The sequence below is a fragment of the Anser anser genome (assembly GCF_964211835.1).
Source record: "Anser anser genome assembly, chromosome: 10".
Taxonomy (NCBI): Eukaryota; Metazoa; Chordata; class Aves; order Anseriformes; family Anatidae; genus Anser; species Anser anser.
In genome coordinates this window covers 14,015,712-14,037,946 of record NC_139730.1, presented here as the reverse complement: position 1 = coordinate 14,037,946, position 22,235 = coordinate 14,015,712, and the positions used below count along the sequence as shown (strand labels likewise).

The window sequence follows — 22,235 nt, the reverse complement described above, 5'->3', positions numbered from 1 at the left end:
TGGGGACTATGGCTGGCCTGCGCTATTTCCAAAAAGATAACAATTACATGTTATGCCAAAACAAAGACATCACCAGAAAGAAGAGTTAATGTTGCATTTGTGTTCTGTACCGCTTCACAATTTCCTTGCATAGCAGAGGTTAATATCACTGCTATCAAGATTTTAGAATGACACAATATGCAACCAGACAGACCTTAATTCTTATCTATAGGTTTTATATCTGTTCTTCAGATCCTGTTTTTTGTAGTGATGGGTTATCGTATAGATTAACAGCTTAAACATTAGTGTGCCTAGAAATACCTCCATTTAGCCCTTCTGCAGGGCTGTCATCAGAAGGCCTCCTTCTTGATAAGGACTTAAAAAAGCAAACAAAACCAGCCAGCATCCCTGTTCACATTTCAAGATGAAAGAACTCATAGGCATAGAGTATCCTGTTCAAGAAAACCCAGGAGGCAGAACTGGCAACAGACTCCAGGAACCCCAAACTCCTGTCTTTAACACCTCCAAGTAATGCTCTCTCCTGCTGGACGTATTACCGGAAAAATAATGGTCATAGTTTGACACAGTCTCACTAAGACCTTAACAGGTAAAAAGTTGCCCTTCAGTGCCTTCTGCCATACACACTCATCAGAGGTAACTGCTTACTGAAGGGCCGCACACTTGCTCAAAGTGTGCATCTGACAGATTTCCATGCCCACCCATGTTAGTCACTCGTGTCCTTGCTTGTTTCATTTCAAGACACACTAGTGTACGTTCTACCTCAACACTGAGATGAGCTCCATTTGTACCTCCTTATTTTACAAAAGCTCAAGTGTGCTTTCTCTGTCTATCGCTTTCCCCACATTTTCCCGGGTCGTAAGGAACAATGACAAGTAGTCTCAAAAGCACCACCCCATCCCAGTCCAAAAAGATACGAGGACAGAAATCAGTCCTCCGTGATATTCAGATGCATAGCAGAAAAGCAGTACAGCAGGTTTAATCCCCAACGTTAAGATACTTACTAGAATATCTCCCTCTTGGTATTCCACTCTACAGCAGCCAATCTGTAGATTACTTCTATCTTAAATTTCTCGCACTTTCATCCCGTACAAATAATTGGCTTAGAATGTAATGCAACAATCCATTTACAGTTTACCAAAGCTTAAAAAGAAATCATCATCTAGCCTACTTGCAAAAAGAACATTTCCCAGAGGCCAAGCCACGCGTCAGCATGATTTCAAGTTTACATTAGCAATGACACCTTTCAGCCTATCAATAACGGTTCTTAGAATGCTAAAAAAAGATTCAGCACAGACAACTAGAAAAAAAAATCCAGCATGTAAAACCTCTAACAAAACTGTCTGCAGAACACTTCCAATTGACCTGAAGTTGAGATTTATGTCACAGCTTGCTGCTACAGTTTTCAAATGCATATTCCAGTGACAGTATCACGCTGCACGTAAGATTTTCCTGTTAGGCTCAGTATTAAAACTTAGCTCATTTCTAAGCATTTGCTTTGAATGAACAAGTATGCTTGAAGACATCACAGCTCTTTTATGAAAGGTATTTCCATACTTACTGGTGCTACTATTTTGCCCGTCTGTCCAACTTGCAGGTCATTAGGAACAAAGCCAGCATCAACAGCTGCACGGGAAGCTCCAACTAGTTGAAAGAAAATATTTCCAATGTTTTCTTTTAAAATATTAGCAAGCCAAATTTATACCACCATAAAAGCACATGTATTTTACTGAAGAGTCCCACACACTATGGGCACGTATTTAGAAACTTCCCTCTAAAAAGCTCTTATAGTAATCCCTCTCCATACCACTGGCTGAAACTTCCAAATACTAAGTGCTAATGCACTTCTTAAGCAACAGGAAATCCTTTCTCCCAGCACCAAAGGGCCATATATTTAAAACCAAGGATTTCAGTCTGGCATGTTTCCATTATTTTCTCTTGTTGCTTTGTCAAAAGAGGATTTTCCCATAAATGCCTTCCCATAACGTTCCACCAAATTTGAACAGAACACATGTGCCACCTTATATTCTCGTCAAGCTCAGAAGTCAGGCATAGTAAAGAAAAATAACAAACTAAACTTGAAAATACCATATGGTCATTTAGCCAATGAAGCCACCAATTTAAAAACGAAGACATTCAGGTAAAAAAATTATTTATTATTACATGTAAAATCTAAAGCTAATGTAGTAAGAACCCTAGCACAAACAGCTCCTCCTCCTCTTCCTCCCCCAACCGTTACTTAGAATATTTGGCTGAAACACTGTACACGGTCAGTTTTCTCCTGGTAAAGCAAAAGCATAGCAAGCAGAGAACCACTCACACCATAACAACTGGTATTCTGTAAAGAAGCAGTATATAAGAATGTATGAAGAAAACATCAGCACTTTAAAAGTGCTAAGCCCAGTTTTTTAATTTATACGTTTACAATTTCACTTTCTGTTTGTGAGCTTGTGTTCTGGAGATTTGAGGACAAGGAATAGGACAGTTTACCATTTTGCTTCAGACCCTGGAATTTAAATACACAGTTGAACACCAGGACAAATCAAAACTTTATCCATGACTAAACTGACAGGATTTAAAGAATTTGAGAGAGAGATAAAAACAAAAGACTTATGAACTGTACTGTTTTTCATGGGACCTTTTTAAAAATGTAATTACCAGGATTAAAAGGAGGAGGAAAACAAGTTTACCTGCAGCATGCAATTGATCCGCAAGATCATACAGCAACTTGAAATTTTCACCGCTCTTTAAGCCTCTTCCTTAAAAGTTCAGAAAAAAAAAAAGATGAAGAAAGAACACAATATGCTTTAAGATTTTTTATTGCATATATACACATTCTGTATTAGTATCTGCATTTGCAAAGGCAGAAATACACCCTTGCATAGGCTATTTTTGGATATATTATTAAACAGTGTTTAACATTTTGAGATACAGCTTTCATTTTTGAAATAACTGTTATTTTGCATGTATAAACCAACACCACTCTGACTACTTTGTCAGTACTATCAAGTTCCTGCTCTAAAGTCAGGAAACTGGATTTTTGTGCTCCCTCTGCTGGCTTCAGGCAGAGTTTTAGGTACAAAAGTCTAGTGGGATAACAAAGGATTTTTATTTTTTAAGCTGTAAGCACACAGTAAAAATCACAGTCCATCACTTGATACCTGACCAGCAGAATACAAACGTAACGATTTGTAAAATGACTGAAAACTGCCTGTAATGATTAGCTGTAATTTCAAAAATGACAGATTTGCATCTAAAAATACTTCATATTTCTATCATTTTAAAGAGACTCACCACATATGATAACGCTCTTAAAAAACTTACTCGCGTATGTTAAACTTTCACATTTTGCCTCTTCATGATACACAGATGCTGGATGTCTTCCCACTGTCTCCTATGCCCCATTTCAGAATTACATCATAATCTATTTCAAAAATGTATCAAATTATAATATTTTGCTACAGATACTACTTAATCAAGATGTACCATTAGTTAATAGCACCATAACACATTTTTAATATTGTCTACTTACCACCTGATACAACTACTTTTGCACTGGTAAGCTCCGGTCGATCGCTTTTGGTCAACTTCTGCTCAATCCATTCAGATTGACCAACAGGCGGTGGAGGGGTTACTGTTTTAATCAGATTAAGAAAAACATCCACAAGAAAAAGCATAAAGTATGTACTTTCAACCTTGAGTTTAAACTTAATGCACAAGTTCATCCTAGAACTAATTCTACCACAAGATTTTAATACAACCCTACGTTATTAGTTGTGTTCACTTACTCTACAGTACAAGAAAACACACTTTTATAAACAGTTTCTTTTTTGTACATCAAGCTGCACTGAAGTGAAGGTCTGCTGTATGAGTAATGTATTGATATCAATCCAGCATAGTAAGCGTGGTCCTTTTCAAAGACAGGCAAACAAGCCAACCAAGGAGTGCAATGACAGTACAATACGCTAATCCTAAGTATCAAGTAGCATCTGTTTCCTAACTTCCACAGAAGATGGAAAATAAAGGAAGGTTCAGGGGCACTTACTCAGCCTCACAGAAAAACGCAAGGAGTGGGAACGTGACATGGGGGACACGCAGCATATTAATAATGATTGCCTCTGCTGGATTTACAGCACTGTCATAAAAAGCCCCAAAATGAAAAACAGTAGTCGTGATCAAACACTGGAACAGGTTGCCCAGAGCGGTTGTGGCCAGGAGACATTCAATACCCAGTTTGACAGAGTCCTGGGCAACCTGCTCCACCTGACCCTGCTTGAGCAGTGGGGTTGGACTAGATGATCTCAAGAGGTCCTTTCCAAACTAAACAATTTTGTAGTTTTGAGACTGCAGATTTCTCTGTGATCACAGCTACAGTGGCTTCATTAAAATAACAATTTAAACTGATTTAGGTAAAGCTAATATAAAACAATGATGGAGTGTTCTCAATCCAATTTAAACTGCAGCTAATTTAGCTCGACACTGTAATGACCTGTCTCAACCTAAATACAACAGATTAAACCAGAACTGTGGATTGCCAGACACTGTTACTTGTGCCCAATTCTGCTTTGAAAACCAACCTGGCTATTCAAACAGCTGTAACTTTAAGGAAAAGCTTCAAGATTGCTGTGGCAGAGGTTTAAGCAGTGAGTGAAACAGGCACAGATTTCCGCACAGACAAATAATCTCCATTTCTGGTCAAAGAGAAAGTAGCGAGTGAGATGATAATCCATATCTTCCCTTACCATGCATCAAAAGAAACGGAAGTACCCATATAAAAAGCATAAAGCTAAGATTACAAAATCATTATCAGTTTGCTTTGACAAATACTCCTGTGAAACATCAGCCTGCAGTGAGCAGAACTAACTCTATCACATGAAATGAAGAAATATCAGAACAAATGCTCACCTTTTTCTACACTGGCACTACCACCACTTGTTGGTGCAGCCTCAAAAGAAGTTCCCCGTACAGAAAACACTTTAACCGCTTCATCACATTGGACGGTGCAAATGACATTTCCTAAAAAGAAAGGATCACACTGTTTTTACAGAAGACAATATCACACACACTAATGTAAAGTTACATCCCAAAATAAATGTTTCAGATGATCAAAACTGAAAACCTTCGCACTTAATATACATCCATATCCAGTATTTTAATTTACTTTTTATCTCTATGTTTCTTCATTATAACAATTCCCTTGTTTTAAAGGGATGTAATGCATTCAAATAATCCCTTACATATTATTATTATTATTTTTTTTTTTACATTTCAGAAGGAATAAAAACACTTCATAAGCATCATTCTTAAACATAAAAAGGAGCTATAATTCAAAGTTGATCTTTTACCGTTTCATGACTTCATCAGAACAGAAGACAATGAGTTCTGCTCCAAGTACCTGTGGGTTTGTGTTTCTTCTCAATTGTCTTAACTATGTAAGGTATTTATTTCACAGAAAAGGCTACAGGGAAGACTAAACTGAAAAAATGCTGCAACGCCAGCTATTTGTAAATAAAGTCATCTTGAAACTGTGAATTAATGGGAAGCAGCTTAAAAATGCAACACGAAATCACATACTGGTAACGTAACTCAAAATAAAATACCACCTTGGTACACGTGGTATGATCTTGTACAGTAAAATTAAGAAACACAAGCTAAATTAAAACACAGGGTCATACAAGCTTTAGAGAAATAAGACTGAAAAAAGAATTACAAATCATGGCAGTTTAATACTATAAATAATCAGTTTAGCGTCTTCATAATTAGGAAAAATAACCCTGTGGTATCTTAAATCAGAACTAATGGCAGCCATATTAAATAAAGTTGGACAATTGACTTAATGTTTTACATTTCACAGAATTGGGTCAGAAGTACACTGAACAAAGAAATGGAATATATATATAAAGGAGAATATCAAATTCTATTCATTTAAGTGAAAGACCTAGTTTCTAACTAAAATCATGCAGTACTAAAATCAAAGGTACTGGTATTACGTGGATTCTCACATATGGAGCAATGCATTCATCCCCACATTTGATTTTCATGAACCTCTGTATTTCAGACTGTAAAGCGAAAATTCCTGATATATTCCAAAGCAGGACTCAAAAATACAGTTACCAGCATCAGGTCCTTCTTTGCACAAGCACCATGTACCTTTTGTGATTACTCACCTGCATAGATAGTTCTCACAAAAGTGTCTGGTGACTGAATCTCAATGATGTCAGAAATAGGGGCAACATCAAGTTTAGCAGCCACTCTGGGAATAAGATTCTAAAAGTTAGAGATGAAGAGTTAGCAAAGTAAATGCTGGAATCTGCAAACTGAACATGAGAAAACGTAAAGGAAATAAGGTTAAATCCCCATGTTAAGTAAAGAAACATTTGCTGGCCTAATTTTAACTTCATAGAGTGCTGTCTCTGAGTAAAAAGGCGCATGCGACTCCAAGATTACTGCATGACTACCCATGTAGCTTTAGCAGCCAAATAAAAACCCAGTATTGTAATAACATTATAAATTTTATGAACCTTACAGTAAGTAAACCCTTAATTCAATATCTTAAATTAGGAGGCTTATTTGCTTCAATAGCTTAAAACTATAGATGCAATTTACTCAGAAAATTGACAATTATGGATTGCTGAGTTCTTGTAACAGCACTTCAAAAGAAAAAAAAAAGCATTTTGGAAGCTATTTATCAGAGACAACAAGAGGAAAAAAACAGTACTCTCCCCCTAAAAACCAAAAATGTATTCTTTTAAAATTGATATATATATATATATATATACATATACACTCCTACTCTGAAATTGACTCCAGAAAATTATTTGGCACCTTTGGGAATGGGAAGGAGGATAACAAGAGGCATTAAGAAACTAAGGACAGCAAGAGCTTTACTTGCTTTTTCTCCCCCTCCTATCTGGTACAACACAAAGAGCCCCGACATCTTTACTCGCATTAAGCAGCGTATAACTATGACAACAGTCATTGATTCACTCCTCTAGAAAAGCACTACTCAGTGATGGAAGCATACCCATCACTGATATTAACCTTTACTAAGACACTGCAGATCAAAAATAAGTGAAAACTAGAGGAAAAAAAATACGAATAAGACTTAAGGCATGTAAAGATTTCTCTTAGCAAAATTACAAGTATGTGAATTGACATTGACTGGAATCAAAAGTAGTCAGATGGAAGGCTGATAGCACTGTTCATTCCACATTGGCAAGATTTCTAAAATATTCTTTTTCCCTAATTTAGCTACACTACAACATTGACCAGATTGCTAGTACTACGGCTCTCTTAAGTATGTACCTGTTAAGAAGCACTGATTTATTTTTTTTCCCAGAAAGATCTTCAGTAGAACTTGGATCTGTGTTTTCATGTATTTACAGACATTTCAATCTACATCACAGATGTAATTCCTCCCCGCAAAAACATTTGCTACCAATAGGTCTACACGCCTTCCTATCAACATGGAAATCACACAACAATCTTGATAGCACTAAAAGTGGAACAAGAGTCACCAAAAAATGTTTAATAGGTTTTCATCTCTATTTACTGCATTTTCCCTTAACATTTTCATAATACTTTCAGATCTCTTAGTGTTATTTGGTGTTACACATTTTATATATCCTGCCTTATGCACATAGGACTAGCTGGCTACTGCTTCTGCACTGCTCCTTTGTCCAAGTCAGCCCATAATAAAACTCAGAAGTGAATCAGTGTTTCTAGCTAATGACTCTTAAATGCACTACTTTAACATTTCTTGAAAACTCCAAATTGTCCATGGCTGATCTGAAAGCCCTCTCTCACGTATTTGATTTACACTCATACCTATAAAAGAACCTCTGTCTCTTTTCCACAAGAAATTTTTGATACGCTTTGATCTACTTACCTTCCCAAAGGCAGATGCTCCAGCGCAAATATGGGTGTAATTAAATTGTTTCTGAGTTGCCAAAACCAAGGGAGTCAGCTCCTCTGAGAATAAATAGATATTGCTGAAAATTTACAGTTATTTTATCTTCAGCCAGAAATATAAATACCACTTCTTTTGTCAATAGATAAAAACAAGTCTCACCTGCTAGAAATCCCTTGTATACATCATGCTGAGCCACGAGAACTTTTGCAACACCCTGCACTTTGCTGAGTTCTTGTGCTACCTGTGGTTACAAACAAATTATTACTAGTTTATGTTATAACAGCACATGGAGGCTCCAACTGCACTTAGAGCTCCGTGGTGGCCAGCACCATAAACAAATAGCAGGAGACAGTCCCTACTGCAAATTGCTCACAGACCATAGCTTACTTAAAACTGGAACACAAGAGCACGTGTATTTCAAAATCGGAATAAACCTTACAGAATGAGATGCGGATCTGACTCACAGCACAGTGCCATACAGGGTAGTGTAAACACATTTTTTGAGTAAGAAAACTAGAAAGCAAATCAAACCTGGAAAAGTTTGTCCTCTCTGTGCAAGACTACACAATGATTTCAAGTTTTATCATAACAGCCAATAACAAACTCACTCAAAGATTATTACTCAGTATTCTAAATATAATCATCAAGAAAACAATCCTGCTTTCTTTACATCAGTCAATATCTACAACACAAGAATACAATGCAAATAAAACTGTACGGCGATGTTATGATCTTTGTCCAAATGTTAGGGGCAATTCTTTGTTTGCAGCTGACTCTGCCTACTGATGCAATGTATATTTTCAGCACTGTATTTATGCATTTTTTTCCCTTTAAATTTGCAGAAGTGAAGTTTAAATGATAAAAGGGTTATTGCAGATCAGAGGCAAGAGGACTGACAGCGATGTCTGGAAGCCACATGCATTGTCCTAGAACTAACATAGTTTTACTGAGTTTGCTGAGAATCAGTTTTACCCTTACAAATTAACAAAAGAAAACAAACAAATATTCCATAATAGCTGCTACAGAATAGTCTTTTGTCCTACTAATACAGATTCTTACAAAGCAGCTTAAAAAGAGAAAAAAAAAACACTTCATTTTCTGTGAAGAACTTTTTCCCAGCATGACATACACTGCCAAACAGACACCATACAGTTACCATTAAAAAACAAATAAATGAAACATTCCCAATCATTGTTCTACTATACAAGTGCCAAAGAATAAGGAAACCCAAAGGCAGGAGTATAAGGTGTGGGTTTTTTCTTTTCCTTCTTGATCTAGATAAGTATTTGCTTTCAGTGTCAACGCTGAACACCTGGGTCTCAGTTGAGAATTAGTCTTCAATAACCAGAGAGGTTTCCCCAGCTACTTGTGAATTAGCTGCAATGAATGAATGGGCCTCCTGCACGAGACTGTATGTGCCACTTTCAGAATAACAAGTCATAAGCAATAACCTAGTATAAAAAATACTAAGCATAATTATTGTAACTTTTCCTGTTCACACAAGATGACATCATACTGGAAGAAGAGTGTCACTAACGTACTAACAGTACACTGCCTCTAGATTTTGCACATAACAACGGTTAAACTAACAGTACAATAGCTAACAGAGTTAACTCTAACTTTAGACATACGATAAAGTCAAGAAACACTAATTTCAGATTTTCAGGTTGCAAATGCACTCTCGCTATGCTACTAGTAGCTGACTAGTAAAAGCAAGACACTCAGAAGCTCCACCCGTCGCGATGCTGTTTCATTTTTGCTCATGTCTGTTTGCACGGAACAAGTTTTTTTCTTCCAAATTCTCAGCACCGCAGTATTTATTTTTCAAACATTACAGTGAAATTGAAACGTTGTTTTAAAAGTTAATTGCCGTTTAGTCTTGTAAAAACTTGCTTTCTTAACTTGTAACAGCTTATACTGATACTCTCCCTTGTGAAATCAAAACTACCCCCACATTTCCACTTCAGATGAGAAACAGCTCAAGAGCAGGACATTTCCTGCAGATTAGCAATTCATGGCAGAGTTCCTCTTCACTAGAGGTTATTTTTCAAGCTAGCCAACATACTACTATGTATCATTTCACCGCATTCATTACTTCATTCACATGAAAATAGCATTTCCTACCTTGTCACAGCTGGTACCAGCTACCAAACAAGAAACTTCACCTCCAAGACGTTTTGCCGCAGTGACGGCGTTTAGTGTAACGGGTGTCAGAGTCTCATTGTTGTGTTCTGCTATGACCAACGTACTCTGAAACCGCTGGAGCAGTGATGCCTTTAAAGAAAGAGAGAAGAGAGACAGGAGTTTGACACTTAGCATTTAAGTAAAAAACCTTCCTTAAGAGAATCCAATAATTCACAGAAAATTATAAATTGTACAACCTGTATACTGGTGCTGTCAATCAAAACAGACTAAATCTAGATAATATTTATTAAGTAAGCAAAATACTTAGTTGTTTTTTTTTTAAGTATAAACTTGCTTGACTTCAGCATACTACTTTAAAGCAACTAAAACCTTCACAGGAAAATACTGAACAATATTAAGAAGAAAATTTTAATAAATCACATATAAAATCAGTTGATCAACTGAACTAAGCACCTTAAAGAGTGAATTTAATTTAACGTGAAGGTAATATTAAGATTTCAGGTGTTTGTGGACTGAAATGCACGTGGAAATTTGACAAGCAAGCCTAAGACCCCAGGAAACCAGGGGCAGGAATTAAGTAGTTACTTGTTTTTGTTTTTTTATTTATTTTTATTTATTTATTTTCCCATATGTTTTAGCCAAAATCTTGCTACGGAGCTCATTTTTTTCAATTAGTTATCTGTAACAGCAAAACTGTATGTAGAAGCATGAAGACAGATAAGTAGCCCAGGCTCGCAGTATGAAAACACACTAATAGAGCCTGTTAAACAGCATCAGGTTCGACTGGAAGATAATCTGTTTTCCTTGAAAACATTTGACACTTTTGTCCACTCAGTCTACACCACCATGATGTAATGGTGCTCAAATAATCATTTTCATCAATTCACCATCTACACTGACTTCAGCTTCTAAGGCAAGAAAAGAAAAAAATAGACAAACAAAAAAAAAAATCAAACCACAACATTCTGAGCTCTGAGACTTCCCTCGCTAATTTTCAGGTGAACCTGGAAAACAGGTTATTCCTCCAAGACTAATACTAGGGTTGGGAAAAGGCTAGGGGTAGGGAGGGGAAAATTAATCTTCAAGTTTCTGTTTTTCATACATGAAGCCTGAATGAAAACTCCAGTTATGATCACCGTAATACGGAAAGCAAAATATATTTATTAATGTGACAAGGCACAAATACTAACAAAATGCTAAAGAATGGACAGCCAAATGCTACTTTAAACATACATTCTGAGCCCATCTTCACTCATGCCAAATAGGTAACCCATCATTTAAGCTAGGAAAACAGCTCACAAAAATTTGAGAGGCTGAAATCTGGCTATGGGTTTCAATCATACAAATCCTACCACCATGCTAAGCTTCACAGAGGAAGCGCACCCAAGGACTTCTCTGAAAATAATCACAGTATAAATATGTAAATACAAAGATAAGTTTCTGCAGAATCAGGACCATCATTTGTCATTTTGATTAAAATGATAAGGAATTCTTGTAAAAGTACTGTTTTTCATATTTTATGCATAAGGCTACTTGTTATGATTAAAGATTCTGAGAACGTTTGAAGCCAATTGCCACTAACAAAATATTTATTGCCAATATAGATCACACAGCGTATTTTTGATTATGTTTCATACATCATTTGCAATAAAAGTTATGAGATTTTAGTCACCGTTTGAAGAATAAATCCATGCTTTTGTGGTGAATAGCCCACTTCTTAAATGATTTATAGTTGTGTCACAGGGTAAAGCGGACCGTACTCCTGAAAGATTCTGAAGTTTTCAAATTTCCAAAGGGAGCCCCAGACTCTTTAAAGATTTCTTTAATAAGAGACTGGCTTGGCTCGAAGCAGCGTGCATTTTAAACACACATTTAGTTCTGACTATATTATGAACTTTTCCCTAAATAAGCACTGCACCACCAGAAGTGCTCTGTATCACTGTCATCCAATTCTAAAATAAACTGAGAAATAATTCCTTTTTTAGCCAAAAAGAAGAAGAGTAATGGCTGTTTCTTGAGCACACTGGATATTACAGCATTAACTAAATATTATTTCTAAACCGATAATCCCCCATTTTATATTTGTGGGAACTGTACACCGGAAGGCCACTTGATAGAATCACAGAATCATTTCAGTTGGAAAAGACCTCCAGGATCATCAAGTCCAACCATTAAAATGCCTACATACATGGCATCTCTGAACACAAAGGTACGACCAAATTTAAAACAAATTAAAATTCCCATTCTAGATCTTGGGTAAAAATCCTGGATGACCAAATAAGATTCCAATGTGAGTCAGAATTTTAATATACTAACACAGGTAACACCACTTGTAAAATCAACTAAAGCCAAACCAGAGTTAGCCATAAAAACCAGAGGTTAATTTATCCAGTCACAGATGATCCTGAAAACTGAGAATCTGCAATGAGGTGGTCAGTGAAGAGGACTGGTGGTTATTTTGATCAATTAACTTCTCCAGCTGCATGTGAGCAGGAACTCCTAACCATGTCACTGACAATTTCTCCACCGGTACAGGCAGGATGTCTAGTTTCAATCCCAGATAAAACAGGAAGGTTAAGTGTAAACCTAAGCAGCTGACAGCAAAAGCACACTTAATAACACATACAGAACAACAAAGCTACTGAAAACAATGCCTTGAGAGGGAACGGCACTCAGCACATGTGCCATAGAAGGCTCCTGGTGAAAACCAAGCTCTAGAAAAACAGGCTAGCCAAGAAAACCCATCACAATTGAACATCCCACAAACTTGTGCAATCAAGTGTCTTCTCACATGCACACCAGCATACCATGAACACATCCAAGAGCAACCATCAGGACTGGAAAGTATTTCACCTAGCTTTAGACATCGATCGAAGTTAGGTATCCCTGCTCCCTCTACAGCAGGAACATCTACGTTTCCTTTCTGGAGGAACCTCACGGAACCACACGGTGACTCGGTCTACAGTAAAATACACATCTGTGAAGGAAAAGCGCCTAGAGCTATCACCTCCCTCCTTCCTCCACTTACTGGTGAGTAAACCTGGCATCTGGCTTCCAGATTAACCTAGATGCAGTATGCGCCAATTCAGTCACTCGCAGAGCACCAGGGGCCTCGCTGACTCTATCTGCTCAAATTACCTCCAAGCATCTCTTTGCTCCCCACCTGAGAAACCCAGCAATGTTTTCTGAGCAGAACGTGAAAACCTTAAACATAACCTCAGGAGTTCCGTGCTTCGTGCAAAGTAACTGAGAACACTCACTGTTACTGCCCCAGACAAACGTTTGAAAGCTGGACACACCCAGTACAGGGGCAGAGAAACCCATGGAAAAGGCCAACAACGTGCCATACATCCTAAGTCCTCCTTCAGTCTGCACAGGTGGCCTGCTCCTCACAGCAACACCAACACCAAGTGCAAGTCAGTCCTCCAGCACACGGACGGGTCACCTGTACAACACACAAGTAGGTCAGCACTTCTTAAATGTGGATTTGCTGCTTATACACTACAAAGCACATGTACTAACAGCTAGGAAATCAGAGACAAGAGTGTCATAAATCTTTCGTTGCTGCTTGGTACGACCAGTGAGGAAAAAGGTGTTAACTGCCTCTACAGTCAATAGTTGACAGCGAACAGCCTGCAACCGATCCCTAGACATGATCTTCTTCGCTGTAAAAGCAAACTGGCCAGGAAACAAAGTTCTAAAGCAGCTTAATAGGAATTAAATATCTGATACAGACCCATCGGCACTGGACAAAATTCCCAAGAACGGCCTCCAGGGACAAGCATTCAGGGTACAAATCCTAGAAAAGACAATGGCTACATCCCTATACAAAAAAAAAAAAATAATGCCTAATTGTATTAATAGACAGTCTCACAGCTGCAAAGTTTGGGGGAAAAAAAAAGTAAAAAACTATTTGGAAAGCTCAAGGAGAGGAGGGAGCTCTAGCAATGAAGTTTATACTTCTCCTTGAACATCTATAGAGATCTGGCCACAGAACTGGTCTGAGACATTTAACTCCAGGAAAGGCTATGCTAAAGGTACCTGAGTTAAAAGGGAGGAGCTACAACTGCAACAAAGAAGAGCAAAAAAAAAAAATTAAGAAAATGCTTAAAGATTTATTTAGGAATTATGATAAATTACGAAGGAATTGAAGATGTAATACAGAAGTTCTTCCAGATGTATCCCACGTGAACTGTTAGTAAGCGACAGAGCTGTTTTTAAACACAGACAACACTACTGGCAGTACACTCAGCGTACGTGAATACACTGAAAAAAGGTATCAGTCTGAGCCAGCCAACGGCAGCTGACGGCTACATACAAAGCATTTCCTGAGGCTACAAATAGAACCCTATGCGTTCTGAGTAAGGTCAAAATTCACTGGTATGTTTCAGGCTATTAAATCCATTTATTTGAATTATTTCAGGCTAAAAAAATAAAAAACAACATGTGCATCATGGTGTATATATATACATACATATATATATATGAAATAAAATCTACTGTTTTTAGAAATATCAGGAAATTGAGAGCTCTGGAGAAATCAACAGAAACTGAAAGACTCATCAGCTGTGAAAACTGAGTCATTGTCCCCCAGAACACTGTAAAGACAAGTTATGACTACCTGCTCCATATCACTAAAAATTATGCAAGTGACATTATCTTTATTCAAAAGCTATTCTATGGTAAAATACTACACTACAGAGTGAGAAAAAAAACCTTTCAGTTAAGCCCATTTCCACCAGAAGATCTAAAATAGCTTCGCAAGAATAAGCCTATTATTTCATTTAATAAGAAGCCAACTCTAAAGCATCCCTTTTCAATAAAAAACACATCACAAAAACAAGAGCAAATATTATTCTATCTGGATCTTTAAAACAAAATCAGAATGCTGAAATATTAGACAAAGCAAAGCAGTGCTCTTAAATGGAGAGCCACAATTTCCTTCACTCTTTGGCTCTATTGTTTTCTTTTTTTTTTTTTTTGAAGAAGCATACAAGCGAGGGAGGCCAAGAGATTCATTTATGTCTTTAAATAACCAGGACGAACACTGTTTGCCCTTCAAGAATACCCGAAGGATACACTCTAACTTCAGCACAGGCTGAATGACAACTGGACACAAATTTCAAGGCGCTGGTATGATATCCACCCACAGTGAACTTGGCCTTACACTGCTGTGCAATGTCATGTGAGAAAAAAAAAAAGAGAGAGGCAAAAAGTCAGGCACATGCTTATCTAGTTTAAAAAAAAAAAAATTTTAAGGGAATATGCAATCTGTTATTTCATAGAGGTAGGAATGTTTGACCTCAAGACAATCCTGACGACCACGACCTGATACCACTGCAGGTTTGGAAGCTCACTAGCTCATACAAAGCCATTCACCCTCCAATGATAAGCAATCATATCGATGCTACTTCCGACATACGTCCAGCTCGCTGTTAGAGCATTCCAATGACTCCTAGGCAACCTATTCCAAAAATTGACTAACCTTTCTACTAGAAAGGATTTCTTAATGCCTGCCTTCATTCTTCCTAACCATCTTCAACTGCTTTCTTGCAATTTAACCGTACTGTTATTATTTTACTGTCTGTGGACTGGTGAAATGGCTTACTCCCACTGCTGCACCAGTTCTTTTTGTACTTGCACTCATATCCCTCAGTCCTCCTTTATTTAAGTTATGCAACTCCAACCTTTCCTCGTTGCTTGTACTTTACTCTCTTGTTGCTTGTACTTTTACTCTCACACCCTGTGTCTCTGCAGACACTTTGGAACTGCACAACCCAAAACCCGATGAAGTGCTTCAAGAGAAGTCTTAGTGCCAAACAGAGAACTGCTTCACTTCTCACACCAGCTACTTTGTACCCTGCACGTGGAAGATGGACACAATGTTTGACTGCTTTTATAAACGTATAACTTTAGAGGCATATGGCTGAAACAAGGAGTTGACTTCATTTCCAGGTTGTGAAACTGAATCACGTGGCTATCCGGAGTAAGTTATTATTTACACAGCCAGAGCATATGTTCCAGGAGCTCTTAAGGTCATAAAGACCTTTGCTCTGGAAAGCCTATGGTCTAACAATTACTCAGAGACATCTGTGATTACAACAGCTACAATTTTAGATTCATTAAATCACATATGTCCCGGCGTACCTTTGCTCTTTAAACCACTCTTAGTACCTCACAGCGATTAATAAATATCGTTACTATTTTAGAGCTCTCCAGAACTGTAGTACCTGTAAAAGCATTCAAGATCTCAACTGGAAAGTTGTGAGATTTAAAGCTCGTTTAGTATGGCTATCTGCACACGGTTCAAGTGCACATCTCGGGATGTTCGGGGAGACTTCATCAATCATCTGCTGCAACTAACCTTGAGTTCACCTAGCTGTTAAATTTGGCAATGTGGGCGCAATGGCAGAGCAAGCGGCCTCCCAAGGCCACCGAGTTGAGCAACGCGAGGGTCACCACGGGAAGCGACAGGCTGCGTTTGTCTTCAGCTCCGGCCCGCAGCTCACGGCGCTGTGCACAAACACTCGCGGTTCTGCACGGCACCGGGCGTGCCGGGGAGCGAGCCCCGACAGCCTCTCCCCGGGCCGCAGGCACCTCCCGCCCGCCGCCGGCTCTGGGGCGAGCTCCCGGGGCCGTGCCCGGCTGCTCCCCGCTGGCTGCCCGGGAGCGCTCCTGCAGCGCCAGGCGCCGGCCCCGCGGGCTCGGCAGGCGGCTGCGAACGGCCCCGCGCCCCGCCGGCGGCAGCTCGGCAACTTCGGTCCTGGCAGGGGCGGGCTGGAGGCGAAGCGGAGCCCGGGGGGAGCGCGGCCCCGGCGGCGCCCGCCGCTCGCCCCCCGGCCGCCGCCCCCTCACCTCACCTCACCTCACGGCCGCCCCCGCCAGGCCGGGAGGGGCGGGGGGAGCCCGCGCCCCCCGCCCGCACTCACCGCCCGCCGCGCGCCCCGCGCCGCGACCGCCCGCAACATGGCTCCGCCGCCGCCGCCCCGCGCCGCTCTCGCGAGAGCCGCCCCGCCGCCACCGCCCCGCCGCCTCATTGGGCGCCGCGCCGGGCCAATGGGCGCGCTGCGCTGCCCGCTCCTTCCCTCTCCCCGCCGACGGCCGGCCCCGCGCGGCGCGGGTCGCGCGCGGCGGGCGGTTGGGGAGCGCGGGAAGCGCGTGAGGGGCCGTTGGCGGAGGGCGGGAAGCGCGCAGCCGCTGGCTGGCGCCGGGCAGCTGCACCTCGCCGGGGCGGGGCGGGGCCGCACGTGCCGCAGCGCCCCACGAGGCGCAGCCCCCGGCAGCTCGTGCAGCCCCCCCGCGGCCCTTCCCCTCTGCCCCCGGCATGTTCCTGCGTGGGGCTGGATAAAGCCCTGTAGAATCACAGAACCATCGAATCCTTCAGGCTGGAGAAGAGCTTTAAGATCAGCAAGGCCAACCATTAGCATGGCACTGCCAAACCCACCACTAAACCGTGTCCCTAAGCACGACGCCTGCACGTCCCCTGAGTACCTCCCGGGATGGTGACCCAGCCGCTTCCCCCCGCACAGCCCTTTCAGTGAAGAAACACGCCCTAATATCCGACCTAAGCCACCCCGGTGCAACCTGAAACCATTTCCCCTTGTCCTTTTGCTTGCTGCCTGGGAGGGGTGACAACGCACGATGAGGACTCACCAAGGCCTGAGGTGTGGTCACCACAGCTGTCTCTTGGCTCAAGAAGATGGGTGCTGAGCTTCCAAAACCCGAAGCAGGATGCCAGCACTGCCACCAGACGCCTCCCTTCCTCAGACACCCACCAGTGGCTGCTAAGGAGCCTGCCGGGTGCCAGGAGCAATCCCGCGCAGACCACCGCAGCCAGCCGCTGATGACAACATGCGGGCAGGATCCCCGGGCGGCACTGGAGGACAGGCCAAGGAGAGAGCCTGCTGTGGGGACACACGTCCCGCCTCCTGTCCCTTCCCTGCTCATCAGGAACCAGAGGAAGCGTCCCAGGCCCTGCTGGAGCCATGTGCCCGGCAAAGGAGGAGGAGGAGGGCAAGGTGCCCCCATCTGCGGCTGGGGAGCCAGCTGCCAGCCCTGGCCCCGGCCATGCTGCCCCGCTCCTCACAGCCTGGCTGCCCCCGGGACCAGGCTCGCCGATGTTTCCATACCGCCAGGTTTTTCCCCCCTGTCAGGGAGAGGGATTTGCAAAAACAGCAGAAAGTCAACGAGAATGTTTCAGGCCAAGTGGCCGCTGGGCCCCTGAGAGGCCAGCACCAGCAAGCGGCCAGTTGCCAGCCCCACCGCACCTGGGCCGGGCACATCTCCCTCACCCCCTCACAGAAATCACCAGCCAGCCCTGAGCGCTGCTTCTTCCTTCCCGTCCTGAAGTGGTTTGGGGTAAAGAAAACAGACGGTTACGGCACTTGGCCCGTTCTTCCAAGAATCGGCGTGGGTCTGCAGCACGTCGGTGATTCGTTCTGCATTTCTGAGGCCCCCGCAGGAAAGCAAGAGGCAAGCTGATCAAAAGGGCTCTTCAGCCTTGCCACAGCCTTGGCACCGGACCACCTCTAAAATGCATCCAGCCGCATGGCTTTCACCTCAGATGCCAAGAAGTATTCCGGCTTTACAGCGAAACGTAGCCAGGTCCAGCAGCACAAGCGTCAGAGCGGACACTACTTTGTCTCAAACGCTTTAGGCAGGGAAGAAAGGTGGCTGTACCGCACGCTCCAGCTCCCCAGGCCCAGAACAACAGCAAAACAAGGATGCAAAATAAGAACATCCTGAGCATCCTTAGCTCGGCCGTTATTTCTTTTTAATTAACTTGTTTTACTCATTAAAAGCATGACACGCAATTTCATAATCCTATTGTCAGCTCCAAAAAGGAGCTTCCAACGTGCAGACAGCACATCTCATGGGGATGAACTCTTTAACAAACAGAAACAACGCACGTACACCTAAAAACGCCAGAGCAAAAATAAACAATCTGATCTCATTTGAGTTTGGGGTTTTTGTTCTGTTTGTGAGCACCTCAAACCAAACCAGAAGTGAGCCACTCCATCAAAATTGACCCAATTGCATCCTAGCTCGGAATAAGTTGTTCCTTTCCCCACATATCTGGTTTAACAGCACACGGGTATTTTGACGAGCAGGGTGACATCGCCACCCGCCAGGTCAGACTTCAAAGCGTAGTGTCACCCATCCAAAGAAGTGACAGGCTGTTTATTTTCTGTTTATAACTTTGATTTTAAACCTCAGCAACACTTAAGTTGCACGTAATCTTTATTGAAACTGGCTTGATGCGGATTACACCCTGAAGCACAAAGGAAGTCTATCACGTATGGCCAGTGTTTTAGGAGCTTATAACTGTAATCAGGTAGGGATTATATCAGCATGATCCATATTAGCTGCACGGTGGCAAAAGTCTTTTTTCTATTTGACCTTCCCACCTAAGGCATGACAATAAAAACAGTAAAACATGCAACGAGCAGGTGCTGCTGAAGGTGGAGTCACTGTCTAATGCAGGCAGAGGATCTTACTCTGTATTTTGAATGAAAAAATTAGCCCTTAATTAGTGGAAGCAGATCCATTTATGGTGCATTGTTATCCAGGATTATTTCATTAGGATCTGCTGACCCAATTTCTGCGTTTGAAAGGGAATTACATTTTTTCACACTACAAATCAATAACGCTGATTGCTCAAAATTATATAAATAGGGTTTCAAATGAAAGCAGGTACCTGCACTGGTATCTCTAACAAAGGCCACAAAAGAAAATGAAACGAGCCATTACAAATATGTCATCATGTCTGCATCAGAATCGGATTTCGGTTCCCTTAAAATACATAATTCCTAATTAAAACATATGGAATCCAGCTAATACAGTCTCATGACTATGGGATTTAGAGAAGGAGAGGAATTTTTTTTTTATTACTGCTATGATGGTCCCCTCTGGCAGGGGTCATCCTCAGCTTACTCCTCCCACCATCTCTGGGCATAGCTGACTCCGATAAATTAGAAGAGCTTCATTTGGGAAGCTTCCCCAGCACACGAAAGGATTCACCTCCTAATCTGTCAAAATCCAATAAGGTTAAAGCAACTGCAGCCTGCTTAGAGTGCAGCAGGGTTCTCCAAGCCATGCAAGCGGGACCCACGGCCCAGCACCGGACAGGCAGCCGCGGGGAGAAATGGGGTGAAAACCCACCTGGGAAGGGGCAGTGGGAGAGGTCTCTGCTGCTGAAATATTCCACGCCCACGCTCTGCAAATCCACGCGACCAAAGCAGTTCAGCAGCCCAGGACACTGCCTATCCCCCTGCACTCACCCCTCCCCCACGGAGGGAAATGGAGGCACCTCCCCAGGACCCTGCTCTCTGCTCCCCATCCATCCTGCCCCTGAAACACATCTCAACACCTTTCAGTTCCTTTACAACGAAAGCCCCAGCACAGGTGTGCTTAATGCTTTATCCAGATCACCTTACAGCCTCCCACCTGCGTGCCTCTGGTCAGCATTTTGTCTTTCACACGGCCTCTGGAGGGCCCCCCGGCAGGGACAATATCACCAGCCCCACTTCCAAAGCCCGGGATGGAGGCAAGCACTCCCCCAGAGCCACCCCACAACAGCCACCGAATCGAACTAAACCTACAAAGCCCATTTGCAGGGAACAGCAGGCAGCTGTTTTCCCTTCCTCATCATCTCCTCTCCCATGCTAACCATTTCCAGGTGCTGACTAGGTAGCGAGGGAGCAACACCGCGTTGTGTCTCCTGCAAGTTGTCACTGTTCCCAGAGAGCACAGTCACCAACGGAGTTCAACCTGCCCCTCCTGCCGAAGACAGGCAAAGAGGGGCGCTGCAGCCTCTCATGAAGCATGGGCTGGGGTTCCCTGGGCAGGCAGCTCCTGCTGCCCAAGAGAGCAGCGCCCGGTAGCAGGGGTGAGGGACGGGTGTCCCAGGTCACGCTCCGCTCCCCTCCTGTGCAGGTGCCTGCCACGGCCGCTTGGTGACCTGCATTCCTCCTCTGGTGAGTGCCTCGCCTCCTCGCTAATGGGAGAAGTGTGTAAAATTCACAGCCAGATTGTATCAGCATTATTTTTTAAACAGGGAGCTGCTTTTTCTGCCTGTTACGCTGCCAGGGAGGAACCTGGAGGTTGCGGTGCTGCCACAAGCCCACTCAGCAGCAGGGACACCCAGGGAATGGCCCTTCCCGTGCCTGCAGGAACAGAAAAGGGAAAGTTGCTTTTCCTTTAGTTTCCTTCAGTTTCAGCTCAGTAAATAATACCTTGAGGGCCTGTTTTCAGTGTTTGGGACCTGTTTGATTTTTGACATTTTTCTCCACTGAGAGAGGAGCACCTTCTGGTGAAGCTGCCTGCTGCTTATTCTACCTGGCGGCAAGGCGAACGTGCCTCCTGCACCCCCAACCCCAAGCCTAAGGTGCCACAGCAGACCCACTGCTCTGCAGACACAACACACCCACTGCCCCTTTCACCCAGCAGACAATGGCACAACAAGATTCCCAAAAACATACATGCAGTTTGCATTTCAGTGAAAGTAGCAAGAAGCCGGACGCTTCGCAGGGAGCCGGGCAGCCTCTCCCACGCTGGCAGGCTACATCAAGACCAGATGCATCTCTCCGAGACATGACTGAGGTCAACCAGAAAGTAATGGGCTCGGAGCGGGGGGAAAAAAGAATCAGATGGGCACAGCCCGGTGTGGAGGAAGCTGGATGGGATGGTGGGATGAGTCCTTCCCCTGCCCTTGAACTTTCTGCGTCCCTCCTACCCGGAGGGCACAAAATGGCAAGGACTCCCTTTGCCATTTTACCATGGCTGATTCTTAATCAATAGCAGGGCTGGCAGTAGCTCTTGTGCAATACCACTTTCTGCAGAGCTGGGCCCTCTTCCCCTGCAATGCTCCCAACCCCTGCTGGTCTCAGAAGAATTGAGCCCAAAGCTCCACATAGCAATTCAAATGCATCACCAGACATTAGGCCACCGGGTTAACCACTGTTTAATTTCGTCACATTTGTTTGTGAGTTATGTACGTGCCTTTCTTTTGTCAACATCTCCTTTTAAAAAGGATATTGATTTTGTTTTCAAAGGCTCTCGAAAATAAAATGAATGACTACATTCTAAGGAAGAGTCATTTTCTCAACAGCTGTAAATAATTTATTGTTCGCAACCCACCCAGATCAAAAGATACTTCATCAACTGATGTGGCAAAATCTGG

The 22,235-nt window shown here is 42.5% G+C and overlaps 1 protein-coding gene across 3 annotated transcripts in view; it reads right to left on the bottom strand.

Moving 5' to 3' along the window:
* ETFA (electron transfer flavoprotein subunit alpha) overlaps window positions 1–20,536 on the bottom strand; it is a gene marked incomplete at its 5' end in the record, with an annotated part of 35,760 nt that extends 15,224 nt beyond the window's left edge. Inside the window, 9 exons of one of the 3 annotated variants that reach the window (XM_083850829.1) lie at window positions 1,559–1,641; window positions 2,688–2,756; window positions 3,530–3,631; window positions 4,903–5,013; window positions 6,165–6,264; window positions 7,886–7,968; window positions 8,069–8,150; window positions 10,034–10,183; window positions 20,501–20,536. In XM_083850829.1, coding sequence (XP_083706955.1) covers window positions 1,559–1,641; window positions 2,688–2,756; window positions 3,530–3,631; window positions 4,903–5,013; window positions 6,165–6,264; window positions 7,886–7,968; window positions 8,069–8,150; window positions 10,034–10,183; window positions 20,501–20,521 — 801 coding nt within the window. Of the gene's footprint in view, window positions 1–1,558; window positions 1,642–2,687; window positions 2,757–3,529; window positions 3,632–4,902; window positions 5,014–6,164; window positions 6,265–7,885; window positions 7,969–8,068; window positions 8,151–10,033; window positions 10,184–13,314; window positions 13,426–16,983; window positions 17,092–20,500 lie in introns of those variants that run through there. The other 2 variants (XM_083850827.1, XM_083850828.1) reach the window with 2 other exon arrangements.
* Window positions 20,537–22,235: the final 1,699 nt, after the last annotated feature.